This window comes from Nuphar pumila, chromosome 11, assembly GCF_984573655.1.
Source record: "Nuphar pumila chromosome 11, dmNupPumi1.hap1.1, whole genome shotgun sequence".
In the NCBI taxonomy this organism is placed as follows: domain Eukaryota; kingdom Viridiplantae; phylum Streptophyta; class Magnoliopsida; order Nymphaeales; family Nymphaeaceae; genus Nuphar; species Nuphar pumila.
In genome coordinates this window covers 89,395,806-89,421,721 of record NC_143259.1, presented here as the reverse complement: position 1 = coordinate 89,421,721, position 25,916 = coordinate 89,395,806, and the positions used below count along the sequence as shown (strand labels likewise).

Below are 25,916 nucleotides of genomic sequence, written 5' to 3'. Positions count from 1 at the left end.
CAAACGGGGCTTTGTTTGTTTGGGAAGAGAAGTTAGTGCAGGTCACCATGTGTTGGTAAGTTGCAAGTTCAAATTCCAATGGTATATGGTTGTATAACTGGTAGGGACTGATCAACCCCAACATTCTCTATCCAAAAAAAAATTGTGCTTTTTTCATGTTTCACTAATTGAGATTTACAATAAAGATCTTGAGAAAATCTAAGAATCACGGGAAATTGCAAACATGAGCGAAAATTATCTCGCAAGATACTCTCCTTCGTTTAGGTGTGTCTTCTTCTATGCAATATGAACAACATTCCGTGTCAGTTTCGTTGTCTTTGTGACACAGGAACAGTAGGAAAAGCTGGGCGTCAATTTGGGGTGAAATAGCGAAGAAAGAAAAAAATTCGGAAGGTGCCACGCCATCTGCTTCGATCTGTGTGCATTCGTCGGTCAGGTTCTTGCAGTTTGAGAGAGAGAGAGAGAGAGCAGCCATGAAGCAGTCGAAGAAGAAGGCCTCAACAGCGACCACTCCGGAATCGACGCAATCGAAGAAGCAAGACAAAGGTAAGGAGAAGATGGTGGAGGAGAACGGAAAAGAAGAAGAAGAAGAAGAAGAAGAAGAAGAAGAAGAAGAAGAAGAGGAGAACCCTCCCGAGGAAGAGGACTACGCCGATGCTGATGAGGAAGTGCAGGAGGCCCAGCGCCCCTTGGAGCGACCCAAACTCGACGATGGGTTCTACGAAATCGAAGACGTTCGGAAGAAGCGGACGCGAAAGGTATTGGGTATCAACAAATCAAAGTAGAGAGAGAGAGAGAGAGAGAGAGAGAGAGAGAGAGAGAGAGAGAGTTACCTTGTTTTGTTGGGTTGGTTTTACCTTGTTTTGTTGGGTTGATTTTCCTTTGGCTGAATCAGCTTTTCCTTTTTTTGCGGGTTTGCTTATTTATTTTTACAGGGTCAGGTCCAGTACCTCATAAAATGGTACAAGTTCCTTCTTATTCTTGTGTGAATTTTGCTCTGTTGGTTTCTTCTTCTTTGGCAAATAAGTGGGTTCTCTATGTTTTGCCGTTTTGCTCCTCTTTCTCAAGGCGGGGATGGCCGGAGGCGGCGAATACGTGGGAACCAGTCGAGAACCTTCAGAATTGCCGTGACGTACTCGAGGCTTTCGAAGAGCGGTTCGTTTTACTCCCTGTGCGCGTGTGCGTGTGTGCGTGTGCGTGTGGGGGTGTTTTTCATGGCTTAAGTTATGAGCCAATCATGTCCTGTTTTTGGGGATGTTGTCAATTGTTAGGTCTTCCCAATCCAGCCGGAAGCGCAGAAGGAAAACTCACTTTTCCTCCAAGAAAAGAAGAACAGTGCCTTTTGCCTTTCATTCCCCTGCCAGTGGCAGGTCTGTGGAAAACGATGAAGAATCAGTTGAAGGTGACGACCACGCTGAATCTGCTACAGAGGGTAATAATCCTCCGGCATTGTCTGCTGATGTTGTTGATGGTCTTGCTCGTGACTCAGGGGTACAGGAGGAAGAGGACGAGGAGGCACAATCGGATGTTACGGCGAAAGAGGAGGAAGGCGAGGAGCCCGTGTCTACTTCGACGAGAATCACCGATGCTGATGGCGATTCTGGCAATCCTTTCTGCGGGGTTGATACTGATAATAGTACTGTTAAGAAGGGTGACGAGAAGCGAGAGACCGGTGGAGAGCAGGTCGTTAAGGGTACTGAAAATTCTAAGGAAGAGGGAAGTGCTGCTGGTATTTCAATCCACTTCCAAGATATTGGTAGCTCTCTGCCTCTGATCAATCTGGATGATGGTTCCACCAATAGGCTCAACTTGCAAGATGGACAAAACAATCGATTCACAGGTGCTAAAAGGCGAAAGTCAAGCAATGTTAGGAGGTTCAAACAAGATCCTCCTTGTGTTGAACAGAAAGAATCCAACTGGAGACATGTGGCTGATCCTTGCGTGGATAAAGATGGCGTTCCACCTACTGAATCCATGGAAGATGAAGGAATCGACACTATGAAGGATATAGAGCTCTCGAGTTCAATCACTCAAATTATTAAGGCCATTAGTTACACCACTTCAACGACCAACAACATCCAGGAAGTTGCTGTATCATTCAGGGCATTGAGGTATGGATAGGATATACTTAATTTCTTTCCTTTGTTCCCTTGCATTGCCCAGATATTCTACTGTGTCATGTCTTGTAGTGGCATTATGCTACACTGTGATGCATATACTTCAGTTAAGCATAACCAAATGCTTCATATTCATGGGTTGACTCATTGACTGTGTTTGTGAAATCGGTTCTATCATGAAAGGTTTATCTGAGGTGTCCTAGGTCTGAGATGCAATTACTTGGCTTATGGTTTATTGCATTGAAAGTTGCCAAATTCGCAGCCGACAAGTGCTCCACACACTTGATTAGGTGGGCTGGCTTAAGGCATTCAAGTTAAAGGATGTCAAGACTTGAGAAGTTGATATCCGGTGTGTTTGCCCCTTGCTGCACCAAAGCCAATGTGAAACTCATGGAGTTGTACATTGCAAACAACACAACTATGGTCGAATGTTGTAAAAATCGTATTGTATATTCATTAACCGATACAATTTAGTAAAAAAGTCACTTTAAAAGGTTTATCGGGTCGTATCAACTTGTATCACATAATACGAGTTTGTATCGTACTGTGTCACACTACAACTGACCTTTTTTTGGTTGGGGGGAAGGTAAAGGTCATTTTGATCCCATTTTCACATTCAAAACTTGAAATGCACTTTCTTAATGTTTATGGATCAAATCACCCAAACATTTTGTAGATTTGCCTAAAATCAAGTCCTAGAGATTGTTTTCTTGCGAGATCTACTCAAAATAGACATTGAAAAAGTGTTTTTGCATAAATTTTTCCTCAAATCGAGCCCTAAGGACGTGTTTTGTGAGAGATCTGCATGGTTTGAGCTCGAAGTTTTATGCAAGGATCTTCAATTTTGAGGGTGAACAAGGGTCTTAAACCTAAAAAACACTTGATTAGGTGGGCTGGCTTAAGGCATTCAAGTTAAAGGTTTTCAAGACTTGAGAAGTTGATATCCAGTCTGTGTGCCCCTTGCTGCACCATAGCCAATGTAAAACTCATGAAGTTTTACATTGCGAACAACAACACAACTATGGTCCAATGTTGTAAAAATTGTATTGTATATTCATTAACCGATATGATTTAGTAAAAAGTCACTTTAAAAGGTTTATCAGGTCGTATCAACTTGTATTGCATGATACAAGTTTGTATCGTACTGTATCATATGACAACTGACTTTTTTTTGGTTTGGGGGGAGTTAAAGGTCATTTTGACCCCATTTTCACATTCAAAACTTGAAATACACTTTTTCTTAATGTTTATGGATCAAATCACCCAAAAATTTTGTGGATTTGCCTAAAATCAAGTCCTAGAGATTGTTTTCTTGTGAGATCTACTCAAAATAGACATTGAGAAAATGTTTTTGCATACAATTTTCCTCAAATCGAGCCCTAAGGACGTGTTTTGTGAGAGATCTGCATGGTTTGAGCTCGAAGTTTTATGCAAGGATCTTCAATTTTGAGGGTGAACAAGGGTCTTAAAGCTAAAAAATATGAGATAAAGGGTTGAATCTACCTTTTCTAAAGGGGCTTTTGCTATATACATATTGGGGAAATGATTTTCCTTGAAGAGAACTAGCTTGGGAGCATTGTATTCCAATGTATGACAGGAATTGGTTGGTTAACTGATGCAAGCATTGTGAGAATGAGATTCTTGGAGGTTTTTTTTTTTAATGAAGCACCATTTGGTTGGCACTAGACTAAATGTTGCGTCATGATCTCTAGAAGGTTCTTAAAAGTTGTGAAGTGACGGTTGAATGAGCTGCTTCAGGAGAATCAGAGAAAGAAAATAAAAAAGCAAAAAAACAAAAGGAAGCAACAGAAATTGGAGGTTGGAACATATCACAACCATAGATGAACTGCTTCTTGACGAGTATGGGACCTTTGAGGCGAACGATCATGTTGGAGCAAGTGTCAGTGCCTTGAAGAGGAAGATGTGCAAATTCTTCAGCACTAGGGGCAAAGACATGGTTGTAACCATTAATGATGGCACCAGTAGTGTACCACCAATTACCACTAGGGAGAGGAGGGGAGGAGTAACTTCAGAAAGAGGATTTATAAGCGAGGGCATGGGATTGATAGTTATTTTCAGCTTAAGACGACCTCATGTACCTGAGATGTAATACATATATTTGTGATGGCTTATAAACAAATGACCGGACAAACATACTTAATAGTTGGGTACTTATTTTATGATGCTTGCACGCTATTCAATGCAGCAAATTCTTTTCGCTTTCTGGCCATGGCTTGTGCCATTACCAACATAGGGTTTGGTTGTAAGATGTCTTCTTAATCACACATTGAGGGGCAAAATTCTGAAGCAAGTAGTTGCACAAATGAAGCACTAGTATGGTGAGTTCAGAGAGTCTTAGAAGACTACAAACACTGCGCCATTGTGGCAGATGGATGGACAAACAACAAAGAAAGAAATTTGGTAAAGTTTTCAGTCTTTTGCCCAAAGGAAATTAAGTTTGAAAGTCTATCTATATGTTGGACAAAAGACAACAGATGATTTGGCCCATATATTTTCGGAAGTTGGGTGTAACAACCCTAAACTGACTCTCGAAAATTTTGCAGATTTTTTTTTTCAAATGAATAAATAATTTGAAAACATTGTGGAAAGATATCTTAAGGATCTGAGACATATTACAAATTTAATATACGCAACCTAACAATAATTCTACACATAGAATAAATAAAATAATGAATTTATATTGAATTGAATTTAATAGAATAATCCCTATTTAGGGTTTAACAAGTTTTCAAAACAAAACTCTCAACTCTGTCAGACTCCGGGCTACCAAAAACATAAGCCTCGCTCCCTCCAACAAGCTGATCCTTCCATCATTGTGCCTCAGTACCTAAAAAAAGTTTTAAAAACAAGGTAATAACCAAAGTTTTCGTACGAGACCTTCTCGAAATCCAACAGGAAGAAAATTAACATAAATCAAATCAAACACAAGTTTAAGAGAGCTCTACAAACATCACATTTTCATAACAGACTTGCAATATAAGCAGTTCAATTAAAACAATCAATCATCTTATGTTAAATTGAACATTTAAGAATGCATGACTTTTTAACTTTAATTATCAGTATTGCTTTTGCATGCATGTCATTACTTAATGCACACAATTAAGTTCTCACTTATATAAAAGCCACAAATACTCAAAATGGGTCAAATTTTTGAGGTTCAAGGTATTTCTTAGTAATATCTTAACATACAATTTGTATTTTATTTACTGAGTTCTACACATGTTCCTCGACCGACGTCAGAAATCATCACCTAATACTGAGGCGACAAAAAAATCAACATCCATTCACACCACTTTCTCGGTATACCAATATCTGCAACTGAATCTAACAACATCACCCTCAGGCAAAGTGGCCAGAGTTTCCTACAAAACCGTAGCCGAAAACATGAACCACACATCGAGTTCTTAAGAAAAATAAAGCACACGACGTTTAGTATCTTCTCAGTCTTCCATGATCGCCATCTAAAGTTCTCACCATTTTAGAGAGTCGGTAAAAGAGAAAAATTATTACACTGTGTGGTTTCTTTTACCATTCTTAATTAATTAAGAGTTCTTTACACAATAACAGTTATGCAAATCAACATGCAATAACAAATTCGAGCCCTTGCCCTATCAATTTCAATAGTGTAATTAATTAAAAAACAATACAACCAAATTTTGCAATACATTTACAACTTACTACTTCATGAACAACACATGCTTCTAGCCTCCAAAGGGTCATTTGTGGTTCACACATAACCACTACATAATTTAATGTAATTTAAATAGCATTACAAATTTTTTCAGTGAAAATCCATCACTCATAGACGAATACAATTTAGTATTCATAGTGTACAAGACATGACATCAAAGTATATTCATGGCTAGTGAATGAATGCAAATTTTATTAAACCCATCATATTTATCACATTAGCCTAAAATTCAAACTTTTTTGTGACCGACCAAATTCAGCACTTATTAAGTTCAGATTCAATTAAATATCTATAACTGACCAGATTTCACAACTTCAATAGAAATCAGATTTTAAAAATACCTATCCAACTTAATTCACAAGAATCAGATGTGCATAAGAGAAACAAATATTGAAACTGTGAAATTGTCTATGAAGAGACAATATGCATACAAGCACAAATACTTTATAAAAGAAGTGTACGAAGACACTCTCATAACACTTGAACAAAATACGCAAAAAGCGTAAAAATAATAAACATGCAATAATGCATGTGTTTCATAAAAAAGAGCAAATGCTTGAGACTCTCAAGCTTAAGAATTACAAGGGGGAACACCCCTATTTATACAAGAGCCAAGAGGTGCAAAAAGGGGGGCTCCAAAGGAGTCGTTGGGGAGCCCCCAACGGTCACTTTTGTGACCATTGCCCCCCCCCCCCAACGACTCTATTGGGGGACCCCCAATGCACCTTTAATAAAAAGTAAAAATAAAAATGAAAATAAAAAGAAAAATACAACATATTCCAAATGGAATATGTGCAAGATTACAATAATACCCTTTTTGGATAAGAAATTAAAAAAGTATATAAATATGTATATTTATATATATAGAGATACATATACATATAATACATTATATGTATATGTATTTCTAAGTATATAAATATATATATTTATATTTACAACAAGGATTTTCGGAGATACATTTTAACACCCCCCCTCAAACTTACGGTGCGATAACCACAAGTTTGTCAAGAAGGAAATAAAATCTAGGCGAACATAGAGCTTTTGTGAAGAAGTTTGCAAGTTGATACTCAGACGTCATGTATGGTAGATCAATGACCTTCTTCAAGTATTCTTCTCTGACATAATGGCAGTCCATCTCTATATGCTTTGTTCGCTCGTGAAAAGTGTGGTTCTTGGCAATATAAATTGCACTTTTATTGTCACAACATAGCTTTGTTGGTTCTCTGATAAACACTCCCATATCTTCCAAAAGGCGTCGAATCCATACAATTTCCATGGTGGTAGATGCCATGGCTCTATATTCGGCTTCAGTAGATGATAGAGAGACCTTCTGTTGCTTCTTACATCGCCATGAGATCAAAGACTCACCTAAGAAAACACAAAAACCAGTGGTGGAGTGACGGTTACTAGGGTCACCTCCCCAATCTGAGTCAGTATAAGCAAGTAATTTCAATTAAGAAGAAAAAGATAAAAATACTCCCTTATTCACAATACCCTTCAAATATCTGATGATGCGAAGCACAACACTCATATGAACGGTTGTAGGAGCGTGCTGAAACTGACTGGCGATGTGTATAGCATGTGACAAGTCAGGTCGAGTAATGCTAAGATACATTAAAGAACCTACCAACTGCCTGTAAGGAGTAGGATCGGTTAGAGGAACACCGTCGTCAATCTTCATTTTTGCTCCCACAACTTCAGGAGTTTTGCATACTTTGTCATCAGAAATTTCTGACCTGTCAATAATCTTGCAAGCAAGTTTAGACTATGATAGAAAATAACCACGTTGCGAATAGGCAACCTCAATTCCAAGAAAATATGTTAGAAAACCCAAGTCTGACATCTCAAATTTTGAAGTCAAGACGGACTTAATACCCTTGATTCCTTGAACATCATCACCTGTAATTAACATGTCATCAACATAGAGTAATAATATCACAATCCCTGCATTAGATTTTCTAGTAAATAGAGAAGTGTCAGTATAACATGAGGAGAAACCATTTTCCAGCATTACACTAGTAAATCTGTCATACCAGGCTTTGGGGGCCTGTTTCAAACCATAGAGGGCCTTTTGAAGACGAAGAGCTTTATCTTTAGGGATCTCCATGCTTGGTGGAGCATCCATATATACTTCTTCGTTAAGATTACCATTTAAAAAAGCATTTTTCACATCCATTTGAAAGATATTCCAATTTTTAATAGATGCAATAGTAATAAGACATCTGACTGTAACCATTCGGGCTACAGGAGCAAAAGTTTCTTCATAATCAATTCCATACTCTTGGCCATACCCTTTCGCAACTAAGCGAGCTTTATACCTTTCCAAGGATCCGTCGCTCTTAGTTTTAACCTTAAAAACCCATCGACAACCTATAGTTTTCTTTCCTATGGGTAGAGTTTGGAAATCCCAAGTTTCAGCCCTTTTAAGGGCATTAAGTTCATTTTGCATAGCTTCTTGCCATTCTATACATTTTTTAGCTTCTTCAAAATTCCTTGGTTCAAAATAAGAGTGAATGGCACTAAGACAAGCCCTATATCGGGGTGAGAAAGAATCAAAAGAAACAAAACGAGTTGGAGGTCTCCTATTCCTTTCAGATCTTCGGTGATCGAGGGTAGGAACAAGCTCACTATATTGGTCCATAGCACTTCTAAAGGTGTCTTGATTTCTACGGGAGTAGGTTATGGGATCACTTGAAATTCTACTTTCTTGTTCATTGAATGAGTTATGTTCACCAACATCACCATCATTTTCCTCATCATGGTTTGATGATACATCATCATCACTAGGTATATCATCATTGCCAGACAATAAGTCAAAAAGGAATGAATAATCAAAATTTTCTTGTTGAGGCACATTTTTTTCAAAGTCACTTTCATTTTCTAAAAAAGTTACATTTCTAGAGACATATAACTTATCATCTCGAAGATCATAACAACGAAACCCTTTCTGAGTTTCGGAATATCCAAGAAAGGCACAAGAGATAGCTTTGGGAGAGAGTTTGTCATTCTTATCCGTAAGAATAAAACACTTACACCCAAAAACACGTAACCTACTATAATCAGGTTCAATCTTATATAAAATCTCAAAAGGGGATATTTTTCCTAATATTCTAGATGGTAACCGATTAATCAGATAAACAGAAGCAAGAGTTGTTTCTGCCCAAAAGTTTTTTAGGAATGTTTTGAGAAATAAGAAGGGTCCTAGTGGTCTCAATGATGTGCCTATGTTTTCTTTCGGCCAACCCATTCTGTTGAGGAGTTTTAGGACAACACCTTTGGTGAACAATTCCATGATCCTCAAGATATACTTTAAATTGATTGGAAAAATATTCCCCTCCAGAATCACTTCTAAAAATCTTTATATTACTGTTGAATTGATTTTTGATCATTGAATGAAAGGTTTTAAAACACGAAAAAACTTCATGTTTGAACTTAAGGAAATAAATCCATGAATATCTGGAAAAATCATCCACAAAAATGACATAATAAGAAAAACCTCCTTTTGAAGCAACATGTGCGGGTCCCCAAACATCCGAATGAACAATTTCGAAAGTTTTAGAAGAGAACATAGTTCTTTGATCAAAAGGTAAACTTTGCATTTTTCCGAGAATACAATCATTACAAGAAAAAAAACTTTTACATAGGTCTTTTGCAAAATGTAAATAAGACAACTTGGTGATATTAGGATGACCAAGTCTCTTGTGCCATACATTTATATCTTTGTTTTGGGCCACATTACAAAAAGATTTTGGAACTTGAAGAGATTTCATATAGTATAAGTCTCCTTTTCTAAAGCTTTTCCCAATCAATTTCCCGGACCGGCGATCCTGTATAAAACATTTATCACAAGAGAATTTAATATCGCAACCATGGTCCCAGAGTTGAGAAACAGAGAGAAGGTTTAAGTTTAGTTTAGGTATAAATCTAATTTTTGGAATAAAAAAATCTTGAGTTTCAAAATTACCTATTCCTTTAATTTCAAGGGAGGTTCCATCCGCAGTGGAAACAAAAGAGGGAGAAACATTTTTTGAGTAATCGGAATGTGAAAACATGTTTGGGGACATATGAAAGATGCACCAGAGTCCAAAAGCCAAGAGACTTTACCTAGAAAAGATGAAGTAGACATGGCGGCACCGGAGGTAGCTCCTTTGAGGAGAGGTTGAAGGGCTTCCACTATTTGATTTAAAGAGAGTGACCCACTTGATGATGCCTCCTCCTTTTGTGGTACACCGGTGGTAGCCATAGCGAGAAGTTTTTTCCATTTGGGACATATGGGTTTGATATGTCTGGGTTCTTTATAAAAATGACAAATAACTTTGCTATAGTCCCTTTTTCCTCTTTGGCCACCATTCTCACCTTGATTTTGTGGTTTAAAATGAGAGGGACGATAGGTTTTAACATTGTTCCCGGGTCTTGATACGACATTGACCTCATTGCTTTCTTCATGATTACAAGGAACCACAAGAACACTTGATCTTTGTTTACATAAACTCATACGAGTCTCCTCACCACTTAATTTGGTGAGTACATCTTCAAGAGAGGGAGGAGTAAATGAGGATAGAAGAGAAGACCTTATTTGCTCAAATTCGGGCCTTAGCCCATTCAAAAAATTGAAGAATCGATCTTTTTCAAGTTGCTTGTGGCGTAGTTCAATTGCCTCTCCACTCCATTTTGGTTCAAGCATGGCAAACTCATCCCAAATTGAGGAGAGATCGGCAAAATATTCCCTAATAGTCATTTCGCCTTGAGTGAGAGAGAGAGCCTTCTTTTGAAGATAATACTTATGAGATAGATCCCTCGATGTATACATTTTCTCAAGATAATGCCAAGCTTCCGATGCTTTTTTGAACTTAATGATGTTGACATTAATCTTAGTCTCAACAGATGAAAAGAACCAAGAAAGAATCTTGAAATTCTTCATTTTTTATTCATCGTGCTTCTTAGAGTACTCTTCAAGAGCTTTAACCCTTTCTTCTCCTTCAAGAATCTTGATTTCACTTCCTTTTACCACCGTTATCTTGGGTTCCGGTTCCGGAATTGTACCTTGCACATAACCCCATAGCTCCTTTCCTTTTATGTGAGCCTCCATGTTTTCGGCCCAAATATGATAGTTGGATCCATTTAATTTGAAGCCAAGAGTAAAATGAGACTCCTTTTCGCCCATTATGAAGTAAAGAGAAAGAGAGAAATGGCGTACCAATACTAAATTTCAAATGCAAGTTTGAGCAAGATCCTTCTAAAATATTTGAGAAGCAAGATCCACCACTCCAACCTTCAAAAATCCGAAGGCACGCTTTTCGAGGCACTTGAAAAGAAGAGAATCCCACAATCCTCTATCACCAACCTTGCTCTGATACCATGTGAAATTGTCTATGAAGAGACGATATGCATACAAGTACAAATACTTTATAAAAGAAGTGCACGAAGACACTCTCACAACACTTGAACAAAATACGCAAAAAGCGTAAAAATAATAAACATGCAATAATGCATGTGTTTCATAAAAAAGAGCAAATGCTTGAGACTCTCAAGCTTAAGAATTACAAGGGGGAACACCCCTATTTATACAAGAGCCAAGAGGTGCAAAAAGGGGGGCTCCAAAGGAGTCGTTGGGGAGCCCCCAACGGTCACATTTGTGACCGTTGCCCCCCCCCCCCCCCCCAACGACTCTATTGGGGGACCCCCAATGCACCTTTAATAAAAAGTAAAAATAAAAATGAAAAAATAAAAAGAATTACAAAATGAAAATAAAAAGAAAAATACAACATATTCCAAATGGAATATGCACAAGATTACAATAATACCCCTTTTGGATAAGAAATTTAAAAAGTATATAAATATATATATTTATATATATATATAGAGATACATATACATTTAATACATTATATGTATATGTATTTCTGAGTATATAAATATATATATTTATATTTACAACAAGGATTTTCGGAGATACATTTTAACAGAAACGAGTCAATAACTAGTTTGAAAACCGTTTTAACCATTCACCACAACTTTGATTTTCGTTTATTAAAATCCCAGATTTACATGTGTTATAAAATCAAGATTGTTTAGGTTAGGTTTAGACTGTGGCTACAAAATGTAAACTCAGATTTGACCTGTATTTAGGCCTCTTATTCGTGTAACATATACATGTGTTACAAGTATATTTGTGTTTTTAACATGGTTATCACAATTTCGGGTTTATCTTGCACCACAATCATTGAATTCAATAAAAAAAAAATCAGGGTCTGTTATTTGTTAGGAACATATATTAAACATCATCACTTCTTTAGGAAAGACTAAAAATGAGGTTTATTCATTAATCCTTGCAAAAAAAAAACTAAAGTCTGGACAGGCACATAAACTGGGCATGCACCTAATAAAAATCGCAACCATTAACGGTTTTTCGCGATTGAGACCCACACACATAGTGGGGTCATGCTTCACGCAGGTCAGTTACCTTATAGTTACTAATACCTGAGTCCGACCAGACTAAAACAAATAAACAGCCTAAAGTAACCAGGAATCATCATCTGCCACTTCTGTACCATCAACAGTCCATAGACATGTGCTGATCAGGGGAGCTAAAACTGTTCAGAATATTGCTTCTAAAACTTACACTTAATCAGACAGGCTGACCTCCATTCAGAAAAAGATGCAGGCTTAGTTATACATCCTATAGAATCCAATCCAACTAGTCTCGATTCTGAGCCAGCGTGGATTCATTACCAAGAAACACACAGTCCATATACATATAAGCACCAGTCTTTTAATCCAAACATAATCTTTGATCAAGAATCAACCTTGATCAAATCTCACGTGAAACCAATCCAATAATACACAAACTTATATGTAAACATATTTTAATGACAGCAGTAACCTGTACAGAATTCTGATTCAATAACAACCAACATCAGATATATACTGTTTTTAGGCCTAACATCACCCATAAAGATTTCCCATTCACCCGAGAAATAATCAAATTAATCAATAGCACACTCATCAACAGCCTACATAGGTAGAAAAACATTATCAGCAACATAAAACTTAACAGCATATATTCATATGCTGAAAAGATTTGTTCTGGTCATAGTATAGGAGACTGCCGTGAAACCCAAATCCAAAATAGTCTGCGATTCTTCCCAGGCCAGCTGAAACCGAAAACCCTATTGAGGTAGGTTTGCTTCTTAACTCCATGTGATTCAACCCATGCTAGGCCCTTACCTACTGAAAAAAGAACCCATACATTGCTTTTGCTGATTCACGAAAATAGGAGACGTTGGAGAAGGTCTCTCTCTCTCATGATTCTGCCCCCCTCCTTATTTTCTCAGTTCAGCCCTCTCTCTCTCTCTCTCAAAATCAGTATTGAGAGAGAGGGCTCATATGTCGTAGAGGGGACATCCCTTTTGTTTTGGAAATAGAAAGCTTTCTATTTCCTTATGAAAATAGAAGTCTATCTAGACCAAGACTCTTATATCTATATCCTATGTCACATGGGTGCGGGGATTCGGCACTTCCAAAAAACCCGGGTGCGGGGGTGCGGCAGGGGCAAAAATGCAAAATATTTATATATCATGTATAGTGTATATGTATGAATGTATGGTAGCTGTTAAGGTCCATGTGTATGTTAAGGTCCATGTGTAATGCCCGTAAAAAAAAAGTGTCAGACTCCGGGGGGGGGGGGGGTTGGTCCACTGTGTCGGGCCCGGATCCAGGTCCGAACCAGACCCGAGCCTAACCTGGACCCGGGTTCTCGAAGCCTCGAGAACCTGCGTCTTTTAAAAGACGCAGGTGTCTCGAACGAGGGGCAAAAACCCTCGCCCCTTCTCTCTCCTCGCCTGTTCTCCTCTCGCTCCTCCCTGCGGCCACTGAGCGCCGGCGACTCGCCGCCGGCCACCTGTTTGCCTCCTCTCTCAGTCCGGTAGACCCCCCGACGATGCAAGCACCCCCCTTCTCCGTCCCCTGTGCGATCGAAGCCGACGACAACCTCCAAGCTCCGGTGATCCCCCACCTTCGCCGCCTGTGTCCCTCGTCATTGCCGACCTCCGAGCCTCTTCGCCTCCCCCTCTCCGAGTTCGGCAGACCTCTCGGCGGCCACCTGCGACATCAGCGGCGACCTCCTAACTGGCGATCGGCTGCGCCAGAACCCCTACGCCGGGAAAGTCGGCGCCCCTTCCACTCAGCCTCTCTCCTTGTTACATCGGCGGTCTCGTTTCTTCCAGCCACCTGACGTTTACAGCTGCCGGCGACAGCACCGTCGCTGTCCCCTCTCTGCTATGGTTGCCATGGTTCCCGATGATCGCCGCCGTCAGCGAGCAACCCCGACGGCCCCGTTGCTGTGGCCTTTCGAGGTGAAAAACCCTCCCCTCCTTTTCTTCTCCTTTGTGAGGAGTTGGTCGATAGGGGGCTGAGCAACCCCAATTTTTTTTTTTAAATTCCGCAACCCATTTCATAGGGCAATTTAAAAAAAAAAATCCAAAAAACAATGGACAAAAATGACCCTGGGTGCGGTCAACGCACCCAGGGTCGGGTTGACCGCACCCGGTGCCGCACCCGCACCCGCGTCGAGTCGCGTTGACGCGGGTGCGACACCCTGCTAGCCGAATCCCCGTGACATAGTCTATATCTATTATATGTATATATATATATTATTTTGTTATTATATTATCACTAATATGATTTAGTTAAAATTAATTTACCTTATCATAAATGGATTATGGATCTTGGCAGCAGGTCCAAGATCCATATCATAACTGGATCATGGATCTTGGCAATGGGTCTAAGATCCATATCACAACTGGATCATGAATCTTGGTAACGGGTCCAAGATCCATATCATAACTGGATCATGGATCTTGGCAATGGGTCCAAGATCCATATTAGGATCCACTTTAACGTCAGCCACTATTTATTAATATATATGTATTATATATTGTTTTAATTTCAGACATCGAAAATATAATTATTTAAATAAATATTATATTATTAAATTTAAAATAAGAGGCAAAAATTGTGAGATATTACATTGGGCCCTCCAATGTTCACCATTGAGAATGTAGCAAACTCCAAGGTTGTTGAGAGGATTGTCCAAGATCACTATAAGAATTCTGTTTGGTGCTTATGTGTAACACATTATACTGATATCATGCTTGGAGACATCAAAGAGATGGATGAAATTTCTTATGTGATTGAGACATGCAAGAAGTTCACAAAACTCATCTACAATCGTACATGGATACTAAAGATGATGAGGAGGTTCTCCGATGAAGTTAAGTCATATGTCTTGCATTGGCAAGGTTTGCGACAAATGTTTTGATAGTTCAGAGCATGGTGTTGCATCAAAATGCATTGAAGTAGATGTTTGCATCAGATATATTTAAAAAAAAGAATTGGGATATAGTTAGAGAATTGTTCTTTTCAGAGTTTTGCCAGGAGTGCAATATATTTTTGAAGATGTCTGTACAATGATGAGAGGCTAGCTATGCCCTACTTATATAATGATATAGACTATGCTACATGTGTAATGAAGTACTAGTGCAAATAACAATGTCACAAAGTGACTACAAGGAATGCACTAGCACAAAAACAGTAAGCCTCTAATGGGAAAAATACAATAAGCCACAAAGAGCTAAGCACCAAACTCACACAATGTGTGAGAGAGAGCTTGAAATAAAAAAATAATGTATTGAAATGATATAAAAAGCATTAAAGAGATGGGGACAAAAGGCCCCTTTTTATACACTTTATGGGACAAGGGGGGCTCCCATAGAGTCGTTGGGAGCCTACCGCTAGGGAGGGTCCCAACGACTCTATGGGTTGGACCCTCTTGCCCCTTCATAAATGACAAAATAAAAACAGAAAAAAATAAAAAATAAAAAAGGCAAAATATATTTACATAATAAAAAAGACTAAATTGCCCCTAGTGGGCATTACAAAAGGTAACAAAGAAATAGTGAATATATATATGGTATACATATATTTTAACACCCTCCCTCAAACTGACGGTGAGACCATCGATAGTTTGCTTAGAAAAAAAAACCTAGGAATTGGTAAAGCTTTGGTAAAGAAATCCGGAAGCTGGTATTCTGGAGTGACATATGGAAGTTCAATAGTGCCCTGTAAAAACTCATTTCGAACATAATGACAATCCATCTCAATGTATTTTGTTCGTTCATGAAATGTATGATTGCTAGTAATGTAGATGACACTTTTGTTGTCGCGACATAGCTTCGAGGGAATAGAAATGAGAACTCCTATATCTTTGAGTAAACTTCTTAACCAAACCAATTTAGTTGTAGTAGTGGCCATTGCCTTGCACTTAGCTTCTGTATAAAATAGAAAAACCTTCTGTTGCTTCTTACGTCTCTAAGAAATTAATGATTCTCCAAGAAAAACATAATAACCTGTGGTAGAAATACGATCATTAGGGTTTCTGCACCAATCAGTGTCAATATAAGCAATTAAATTTGGAGATGAAGAAAAGGACAAAAATAGTCATTTTGTTATAGTGTTCTTCAGATATATGATAATTTGCATGATAGCTATCATGTGAATAGCAGTAGGAACATTCTAGAACTGACTTGCATTGTGTACCGCATGAGCAATGTCTGGCTTGGTAATGGACAAATATGTTAGAGATCCGATTAATTGACGATAAGGAGTGAGATCTTCTAAAGGAGGTCCATCATTGACTTTTAGCATTGATTACTTCTAGAGTCTCCACTTTCTTTTCGTTAGTCAAACCAGACTTAGCAATAAATGTAATATCGTGTATTTTTTCATGATTTTTAAAATCGATATAATTTTTAAATTATATATTTATTTAAAATTGATAAAATAATGGAAGATTATGTTAATTTATAGGAGACATCAGTACTGACAAGACTTAGTTGAGCTAATTATGATTTGAGAATTTTTTTTTGGCTTTTTACTTTTAAATTCGAGCAAAAATTGAGCGAAATTCAGGTATGAACATCGTTAGATCCGCCTCGGAATAATGATCACGTTGGTGACTTGTTTTTTTGAAATCGGATTACGGTTGACCTGAAAATTGCATTTTTCAAAAATGACCCACCTCTATTTTTGACTTTTTCTGGATTGGATCTACTCCGTTTGATCCAAGTTAATATGGATCTAGACCCAATCCAAGATCCATATTGACTAGGATCTGGTCCAGGTAGGATCTATGTGGATCTGGATTCAAAATCTATCCATGGCCAATTTAAAACTTTAAAATCAACTTTAAATTTAATTTGAGTGAAGCAGAGTTCTACCTGGGGTAGAACTCTACCTCATAAAGGTCTTCCAGAGGGAGGCGACACCCTTTGGAATATTCTTTAGAATATTAAATAAAATAATTAAATCAAATAATTAATTTAAGGGATAATATCTATAAGGTAGCGTTGAGTTCTACATGAAGTAGAACTTCTAGATTAAAACTACTTAAATAAATAAAATAAAATAATAAAAATATTATAAAAGAGGGTTAGTCTCTCCCTCTCTCTAGAACTCGTGTTAGAGAGAGAGAGAGAGAGAGAGAGAGAGAGAGAGAGAGAGAGAGAGAGAAGAAACGAAGAAAAAAAATAGTTTTTCATACATCCATTGATTTCTCCGATCTTTTTCCGAACTTTGATCAAGGTACGGGTTTCTCTCTAAGTTCTTACGGGAAGAAATACGTATAACTCAATTTATGTATAGGTATTAGAGGAAATAAAGAAGGAAATCTGATTTTATGTGTATATATACATAATGTCAAATATATATGCAGATTTATCCTTTTTATGGATGATGATTTCCCTTTATGCATCAAAAATTTTAAAATATAAATATCGATTCATTGATTCATGCATCTAAATATGTATATGCATATACATATTCAGATTTGATGAGTTTTCATCCCAAAATAGGCATATCGATTTTCTGTTTCATGTCTTTTGCATAGCAAAAATACATATGATGCATATAATCAGATTTAGTAATTTTTATTGTTCATGCCATTGAATATATTTGTGAATATGTACATCAGATTTTTGGTCATGCAAAAAGGCACATGTATTTCGGTGTATTGATTTTATTAGATTTGCATCTAAAAGCATGCATAAAGTTTTGGATTTGACAAGCTTGCTATTCATATATCAGAATATATGTTGTCGATTTTTTTAGGGCCATACATGCTGAATATATATATATATATATATATATATATATATATATATATATATATATAAAGTCCTGTCATTCAGTCCATGTGATGAATTTTTTTTATCATGTTTATAAAAATATCATATGGTTCAGATTTGTTTTGCTCATATATATATATATATGTTCAGATCCGATCATGGGTTTTACTATTTTCAGATTATATAAGCTGCATACACATATATCTGAAATTAGACATTTGAAATATATGTTTTTATTCAGATCTGCCAAGTATATATGCTCGCGCAGATCTGGTTCAGATATGTTGTTCGGATCTACCGAGTGGATACTCTGGCAGATCTGGTCCAGATCTGTTGGGTATATGCATGCATATCTGGTTAGATCTGCTGTGCATTTGAACATGCAGATCTGGTTCAGATCTTCCAAGTGGATACTCGGGCAGATCTGGTCCAGATCTGCCGAGTACATGTCTTTTCAGTTTTTTGTTCAGACCTGTCCAGCTATATGCCTATACATCTAACTATTTCTTTTGGTCTTGATTCAGATTTAGTCGATTATGTGCTCATGCATCTGAATGCAATGTTTTGAATTACATGCTCATGCACTGCATATTATTATAGGTTTTTAGTTTTATTGATGTATATATGCAGCCAACATGTTGTGCATGCTTGATGGTCTGGCCGACCCATGTAGATGATCATAATCATGTACATGGATCAACCGACACATGGTACAGGATGATCATAATTTTGGGTTTGGCCGACCCATGTACATCATGTACATGGATCAACCAGCAAGTTGGTACAGGGGTTTTTATGGTCTCACCGACCCATGTACATGATTATGATCATCTACATGGATCAGCCAGCATGCTGAAAATGCGTATTTACAACATTGGTTGACCCATGTACATGAATTTAATCATGTACATGGATTTGATCATGTACATGGATCAACCCCAATTGTTGGATTTGTAAAATTTTTTGCATAGTTGTTTGAATACATGAAATGGGTTATGTTAATAAGGTTGATATATGCATTCTTTTTTAGATGATACATAAACCTAATTTTGATTTGATCAACTTGTAATTGTGTAAAATTTTATTTGATGTTTGCATAACTGTATGATAATGTGTTCTGCAAGCATCTATTTGCATGTATATGTGCTTGGCTTAATGTACATTCATTTTATGTTTTGAACATGCATTGTGAACATGTTTGGAATCCGTGAGTCTGTTGCATGTTATGAAATTTTGCAAAGATGTATAAATCACTTTTGAGATGTGTTGGTGGTCAGATATGAACCACTGCAGGCCGTTTTGGTCAGGGGCATGTGTTGCTTCAATTGTTGTTGATTTTATTTATGCATTACAAAATTTATTTATGAAAATTTAATGGTTTTCCAAAATTAATTGCACTGTTAAATTGTAAGGGCCAGGGCCTGAAATTGGTTTTGCATGTTGATTTGCAAAACGGTTCTTGTGTAAGGAACTTAAAATTATTTAAAAAGTAAAAGAGACCAAACAATGTAATTAATTTCTTCCTTGATGTTTTTTTCACAGTATGAGAATCTTGCATGACGATTATGTGGGACCATAAGGATACTAAAACTTCGTGTGCGATTGTACCCCTGAACCTGATATGGTGGTTCACCTCTCAGCCACGGTTTTAAGGAGAATCAACCACTTTGCCTTGGGGTGGTGGTGTTGATTCTACTGTAGTTATTGATATAGCAAGAAAGTGGTGTTAGTGGATGTTGATTTTTCTGATGTCCCGAAATTAGATATTAATTTCTAATGTTTCGATGGATGGTGTTGATTCCTAGTATCGATCGAGGAACAAGTGTGAAACCCAGTAATAAAATACAAATTATGTGTTAAGCTACAAATATTTTAAAAATCGAAGGTTAGACATATCAAAATTGTTTTAAGAATGTTTTAATGGACTCAGTGTCGCTTTTATCATTCTCAGTGATGGTCATATCATCAACATACAAAAGTAAGATAGCTATGTGATCTCTTGCAATCTTAACAAAAAGTGCAGTAAAGTAAATTCACTATCAAAAGCAACTTTACTGAAGCGGTCATACTTAGCTTTTAGGTCTTGTTTAAGACCATAAAGAGCTTTATTAAGCTTAAGTATTTTTCCTTTTTCAATTTCAAGACCCGGTGGAGGATCCATATAGACTTTTTCACAAAGATCTCCATTTAAAAACACATTCTTGACATTTAGTTGGTAGATAGGCCATGATTTGACTGATGCTAAGGCTATTAGAGTTCTAACACTCGTCATTCTTGCAACTAGAGCAAATGTTTCTTCGTAATCAATTTCATATTCTTGTGCATATCCCTTAGCAATTAACCTAGCCTTATACCTTTCTAATAACCCATCACTTTTAGTCTTTACTTTATAGACCCACCTACAACCAATAGTTTTTTTTCTTAAAGGGATAGTTACAATTTTACAAGTGTCGGCCATGTGGAGTGTTTTTAATTTTAGGTGCATGGCATCTATCTAATGAAAGTATTGCTTGGCTTCTTTAAAGTTGGAAGGCCCATGATCGGAATGGATCATTATTAGACAAGATCTATAATTTGGGCAAAAGGAGTCATATGATACAAATTTTTGAGGAGGTCTAATGCTTCTAGAGGATCGTCGAGGTAAGGATTCCTCAACTTGATCATTTAAAGGGAGATTTTTGTGAATATATGCCAAAAGCATTTTGATGCTCATTTCCCTCACGTCGAGTATATACATGAATATCATTAGGATTCTCACTAGGAGAATCATCTCTTTGATGAGAATGGTTATCAAAAACTTTCTCATTATCACAAATCTTAATATCCCAAATTGTATCATTAGATTTTTTAGAGGCATCTCTAGGGAGTAAGTCAAATAAAAACGAATAATCAACATCTTCCTTGGGTTTTTGATGTTCAAATCCATTTTGATCTTTAAGAAAGGTCACATTTATTGAAACATAAAGTTTATTGTTTTTAACATCATAACACCTATATATTTTTTATTTTCACCATAACCAATAAAAGCACATTCATGGGCCTTTGGTGAGAGTTTGTCTTGTCCATGAAAGAGAACAAAACATTTACAACCAAAGATTCTTAATCTTTTGAAATCCGAAGATATTTTAAATAATTTTTCAAAGTGAGAAACATTTTTTAAAGATGAGGATGGCATCTTATTTATAAGATATATTATGCAAAGAGCAACTTCGGCCCAAAATTTTTTTGGAACATTTTTAGAAATGAGAAGAGTTATTGTAGTTTCAATAAGATGTCTATGTTTTTTTTGACAAGGCCATTTTGTTGTGGAGTTTTGGGACAAGATCTTTGATAAATAATGCCATTTGATTTAAGAAATTTTTGAAATTCTTTTGACATGTATTTTTCTCCGGAGTTGGATCTAAAGATAGCTATATTATGTTGAAATTGATTTTGAATAAGAATAAGGAATTCTTTGAAAGTAGAAAAAATGTCAGATTTGTTTTTGAGAAAGTAAACCCAAGTATATCTAGTGAAATCATCAATAAAGACAACATAATATGAATATCCTCCTTTAGATATGATGGGTGCCGGTCCCAGTACATCCGAATGTACTAACTCAAAGGGTCTTTTCGAAATGAAGTTGCTATGTTGAAAAGGGAGATAATGCTTTTTTTCAATGATGCAATCATTGCATATAAACTCCTTTTCATTATAAAATTTCTCAAAAAGAGGAAAGAGATACATCTTAGAGAGACTAAGATGACCAAGTCTTTTGTGCCAAGTGACATCTTTTGTTTGAACATGATTGTAAAAAGACTTAGATACTAATGACAAAAAATCCATATGGTATAGGTCTCCTCTTCTATGACTTTGCCCAATCCGATTCTTAGTCCGGATATCCTGCACATACAATTTTACGATGAAAAAGAGACACTACAACAAAGATCGGATATTTGAGAAACCGAAAAAAAAGTTTAAATTAAGTTTTGAAATAATTCTAATTTTTGGAACAAAGAATTTTTTGTTATTTCTTAAAGTGGTTTCAAGAGTTCCTATTCCCTTAATATCCAAAGATGTACCATCGGCCGTAGAAACAAAAGATTTGAAATAATTAGTACTTGGTTTGTTTAAAAGTGATGCATTTGGCGTCATATGAAATGAAACACCCGAATAAAAAATCCAAGAAGACATACGGGGAGTTAATGATAGCGCGACACCAGAAGTAGAAGGTGTGGAAGAGTTGTTTCTCACAAATTGTTGAAATGCTTCTGTAGGTTGTGTAATGGAGTCCTTGATATTTCCATCCCTTTTTTTATCTCCATTTGAGTTGCTTGAGTTCTCTCCAATGGAAGCCACTTTTCTCTTAGGACAATCGGGTCTAAGATGCCCTGGTTCATTACAACGACGACACACATTTTTTCTTCCACTACCATTTTTATTTTTTAAAAATGAGGAGGCTTATATGTTCTCATATTATTACTCGGTTTAGATACTGCATGTACTTCATTAATATCCTTTTTAGAGCCAAGTGTGTTTTTTCTTGGCATAGGTTGACAAGAATTTCACTAAGAGGAGTTGAAGCCCTATGAGGTAGGGATCCTCGTAGTTGTTCAAATTCGGGCTTAAGCTCATGAATAAATTGAAAGAATCTCTCTCTTTATTTGTTCTTGCTTCATAGCAATAGCACTTCCTTTCCATTGGGGTTTAAGGATAGCAAGAAGAGATAGATTGCTATAGTAGTCTCTAATACTCATATCTCTTTGCCCTATTGGAATCTTTATCACACGAATCTTTGTCATTATCCTTCGTAGAGCCCTTGGAGTAGACTTCATAAGAATCTTTATCATTATTGTCTCTTCATGTGGATCTGAACCATCTGGACCTTGTCTAACACCCCCCGCAAGCGCTGCTCACTGGTGGTGAGTGTGAGCTTGGTTCTAAGATGTTGGTAGTAAGCTTTTTGGCACTACTTTTTTGATCTTTGCAGGAGGACGTTCTTCATGCTAGAATTTGAACTACAGGGACAGAGAGCAGATCAATGTCCCTACTGTAATCATGTGCAGTTCTAGGGTGCCTATTCACAAACATGAAGATGTTAATCATGTTATCACCTTCTACTGCAAAAAGCACAATTAGTTCCTCTACAAAGGGGAAGTTTATTAAAAATGTAAATTTTGTTAATATCAACAAAAAAAGTTTTGGGAACGGAACTTGCTGACATCATCATCGCAACATACTTCTACATATCAAGCATGTTACTGATCGTTGGTCGATCTATGAGAAGTTTTTTCTGCTATAATAAGTTGTCTTAGAACAATTCAGTCGGATCAAGAAGTAATTAATCTTGGTGTTGCCAAATAAGGTTCTAGCTGGAATGAAGTTGTGAAAGGAGATGAGAGCTTAAGAATGTATTACTTAGTACAGTGTTAGTTGGACTTTGTTCAATCCAAATCGGTCTGTGATTCAGATATCAAGATGAGCACACCAGGACTTCAGGCTTGAAAAGTAAAAAAGGCTAAAAGCTAAAAAATTGACATTTTCTTTTGGTGTCATCCTTGCTATATTCTAGTCTAATTTCATGTTTTTAACGTTTCATGATAGGTGTGGGGAACTTGAGTGAGTGAAAAATATTTAAATTCAAGAACAAGGTTTACAGTAATCAATTCACTATGTTTTCCACAGACCATTTCTAGTTTCTTGAATCTTATACCACTCATTATCTACTTGTTTTTTATTGTTTTCTTCATATGCTTTTCTCTTCTACTACTCCCGCTCAGAGTCAGATGTAAATGAATTGCATTTGTGAGAGTCTGGACCAGGGTTTGGCTTTCAGGGATCCTCTAGATTTAGATCTGGCTCATGCTGATGCCATTCCCAACCCTAATGAATATATCCTGGTACTGCTTCCAATTCAGTTTGTTCCAGATCTGGCTCAAAAATACGAGTTCATGTCTGTGTCCAGGCCGGATTGGCTTCACATTCTATCTAGCACAAGTTGCAGAAAGGGTATCCATGTGGTCTAGGAATAATTAATTGCTTTTGTTAATCTCAATGGTGCAAATGTTAAAAGTTTAAAATTTTCATCTGTACTCTGCTTGCTTTTTGTTTAGATGGATGTGTGGAAATACAATAAAAGATAAGATTCGGAACGAGGAGATACGTAAGAAGGTAGGCGTTGCACCCATTGAAAATAAGATGAGAGAGAATCACTTACGGTGGTGTGGACATATTCGGCGAAGGCCTAATGATGCTCCAGTTAGTAGGATGGAGAAATGGGAAAATATATTAGTTAAAAGAGGTCGGGGTAGGCCTAGGAAGACTTGGATGGAGATGATAGGAAAGGATATGAATGCTTTGAACCTCACCGAAGACATGGCATTGGATAAAAATGATTGGAGGAGAAGGATTCATGTGGAAGACCCAGAATGATTTTCTTTGTTGGTTCATATCGCCGACCCCAATTGTTTTGGGATGAAGGCGTAGTTGTTGTTGTTGTACTGTACTTGCTTTTGTGCTTTCTACAAGTGATTGCACTGAACTTTGTATCATGCTGCATTGGCAGTTGTGGCTATTAGTTGTCTGATTTTTATAAATGTTTTAGAACCATTCATGCATTTTTATTTTGACTTTAGATGTACTAAATTATTTTATTTTATAATAATTCATTTTTTCTTCTTGGATATGTCTTGTTTCATTTGACAAGTTATCTGCTTGTGTAATTATGTACTGTCATTGACATGCCTGCTCTTGCCTTATCTCTTGTTTTTCCTTGTCAATTAGCACCATATGATAGTGTTGTTCTTACCATCATATTATGAAATGCATCTTCAATTGGCGAGCATTTGCTTATCTCATATCTGATCGTTAGTATCTTGTTTCAATGCCATCTATCTATCAAGAATTGTACTGGTGTCATGCTCAAAACAACCGCTTCTTGTTTAATGAAGCTTAATTACCAAAACTCATTGCATTGTGGCAATATTTGAGAGTTAAAATCTTTCATCTATTCATGTTTTAGTTGCACTTTCTACAAGGGATTGCACTGAACTTTGTATCATGCTGCCATTGACAGTTGGGTCATCGGTTAACCGATTGACTTGTAAATGTTTTCAGAAACATTCTTGCATTTTGATTTTCATTTTGGACAAACTAAATGATTTTCTTTTATAATAATTCAAAATTTCCCCTTGGATATCTACCTTATCTCATTTGATAAGTTTCTGAGTGTGTTATTATGTCCTGTCATTGTTATGGATCTTGATTGATAGATCCGATGGAAAAGTAGTGGTGGTGGATAACGAGTTTCTCAAGGCCAACAATCCACTGCTGGTGAGCTCAAAATCTCGTATTATTATGTCTGCTTCCTTATGCTCGGGCTAGCACAAAACATTCTTCTGAAACTTGTTGCGGTGTTTGTTTTGACAGTTGATTAGCTTTTATGAGCAGCATCTTCGTTATAGTCCTGTATGAACATCAAAGAAATTTCTAAATATGTGAATGCAGTTTAGTGATGATAATGTTCACCGCTCCTACCGGTAGGCTATTTAATTTAAAACATTGTAGTTAAGTTGCTTGTTTAATTCAATTCCTATGTCATGCTTTGGTAGTGCTCTGTAGCTCATTGAATCATCATGAATATTCTTGTAGTCCCTGTTGTATTGTTGCAGGAATACTGGTGAATCATCTCAGCTTTTTGGACAAGATATGTTGCTGTCAGGCTGCCCTGTGTCTTTGCTAAGAATTCTGTTTTTCAGATGTATGTAGGATTGGAAAATGAGGCTTCAAATGTGTGTAAAACTTACAGATAGAAAAACTGTGAATGGAACCTAGTGCTTGACCTTGTTTACTTTGGCCTTGGCTATTTTGATCATTTCAATTCTACTTTGGTCTCTCTGCATTCCGTTGTTCATTTTGGCTATT

The 25,916-nt window shown here is 36.9% G+C and overlaps 1 protein-coding gene across 5 annotated transcripts; it reads left to right on the top strand.

Annotated features, from left to right (window-relative positions):
• Positions 1-25,890, top strand: LOC149822472 (putative chromo domain-containing protein LHP1). Of its 5 annotated transcripts, none has more exons than XM_089981560.1 (9): positions 1-55; positions 307-758; positions 936-961; positions 1,069-1,155; positions 1,272-1,402; positions 1,490-2,111; positions 25,265-25,325; positions 25,422-25,531; positions 25,664-25,890. In XM_089981560.1, exons 2-8 carry the CDS (start codon positions 474-476, stop codon positions 25,464-25,466), a joined length of 1,257 nt encoding a protein of 418 aa, XP_089837686.1. In that variant the 5' UTR covers positions 1-55; positions 307-473; the 3' UTR covers positions 25,467-25,531; positions 25,664-25,890. The 5 variants fall into 5 exon arrangements, with proteins under 5 accessions (XP_089837686.1, XP_089837683.1, XP_089837684.1 ...); XM_089981557.1 differs by having other exon boundaries at positions 4-55; positions 329-758; positions 25,644-25,890; XM_089981556.1 differs by having other exon boundaries at positions 5-55; positions 329-758.
• The last annotated feature ends 26 nt before the right edge of the window (positions 25,891-25,916 follow it).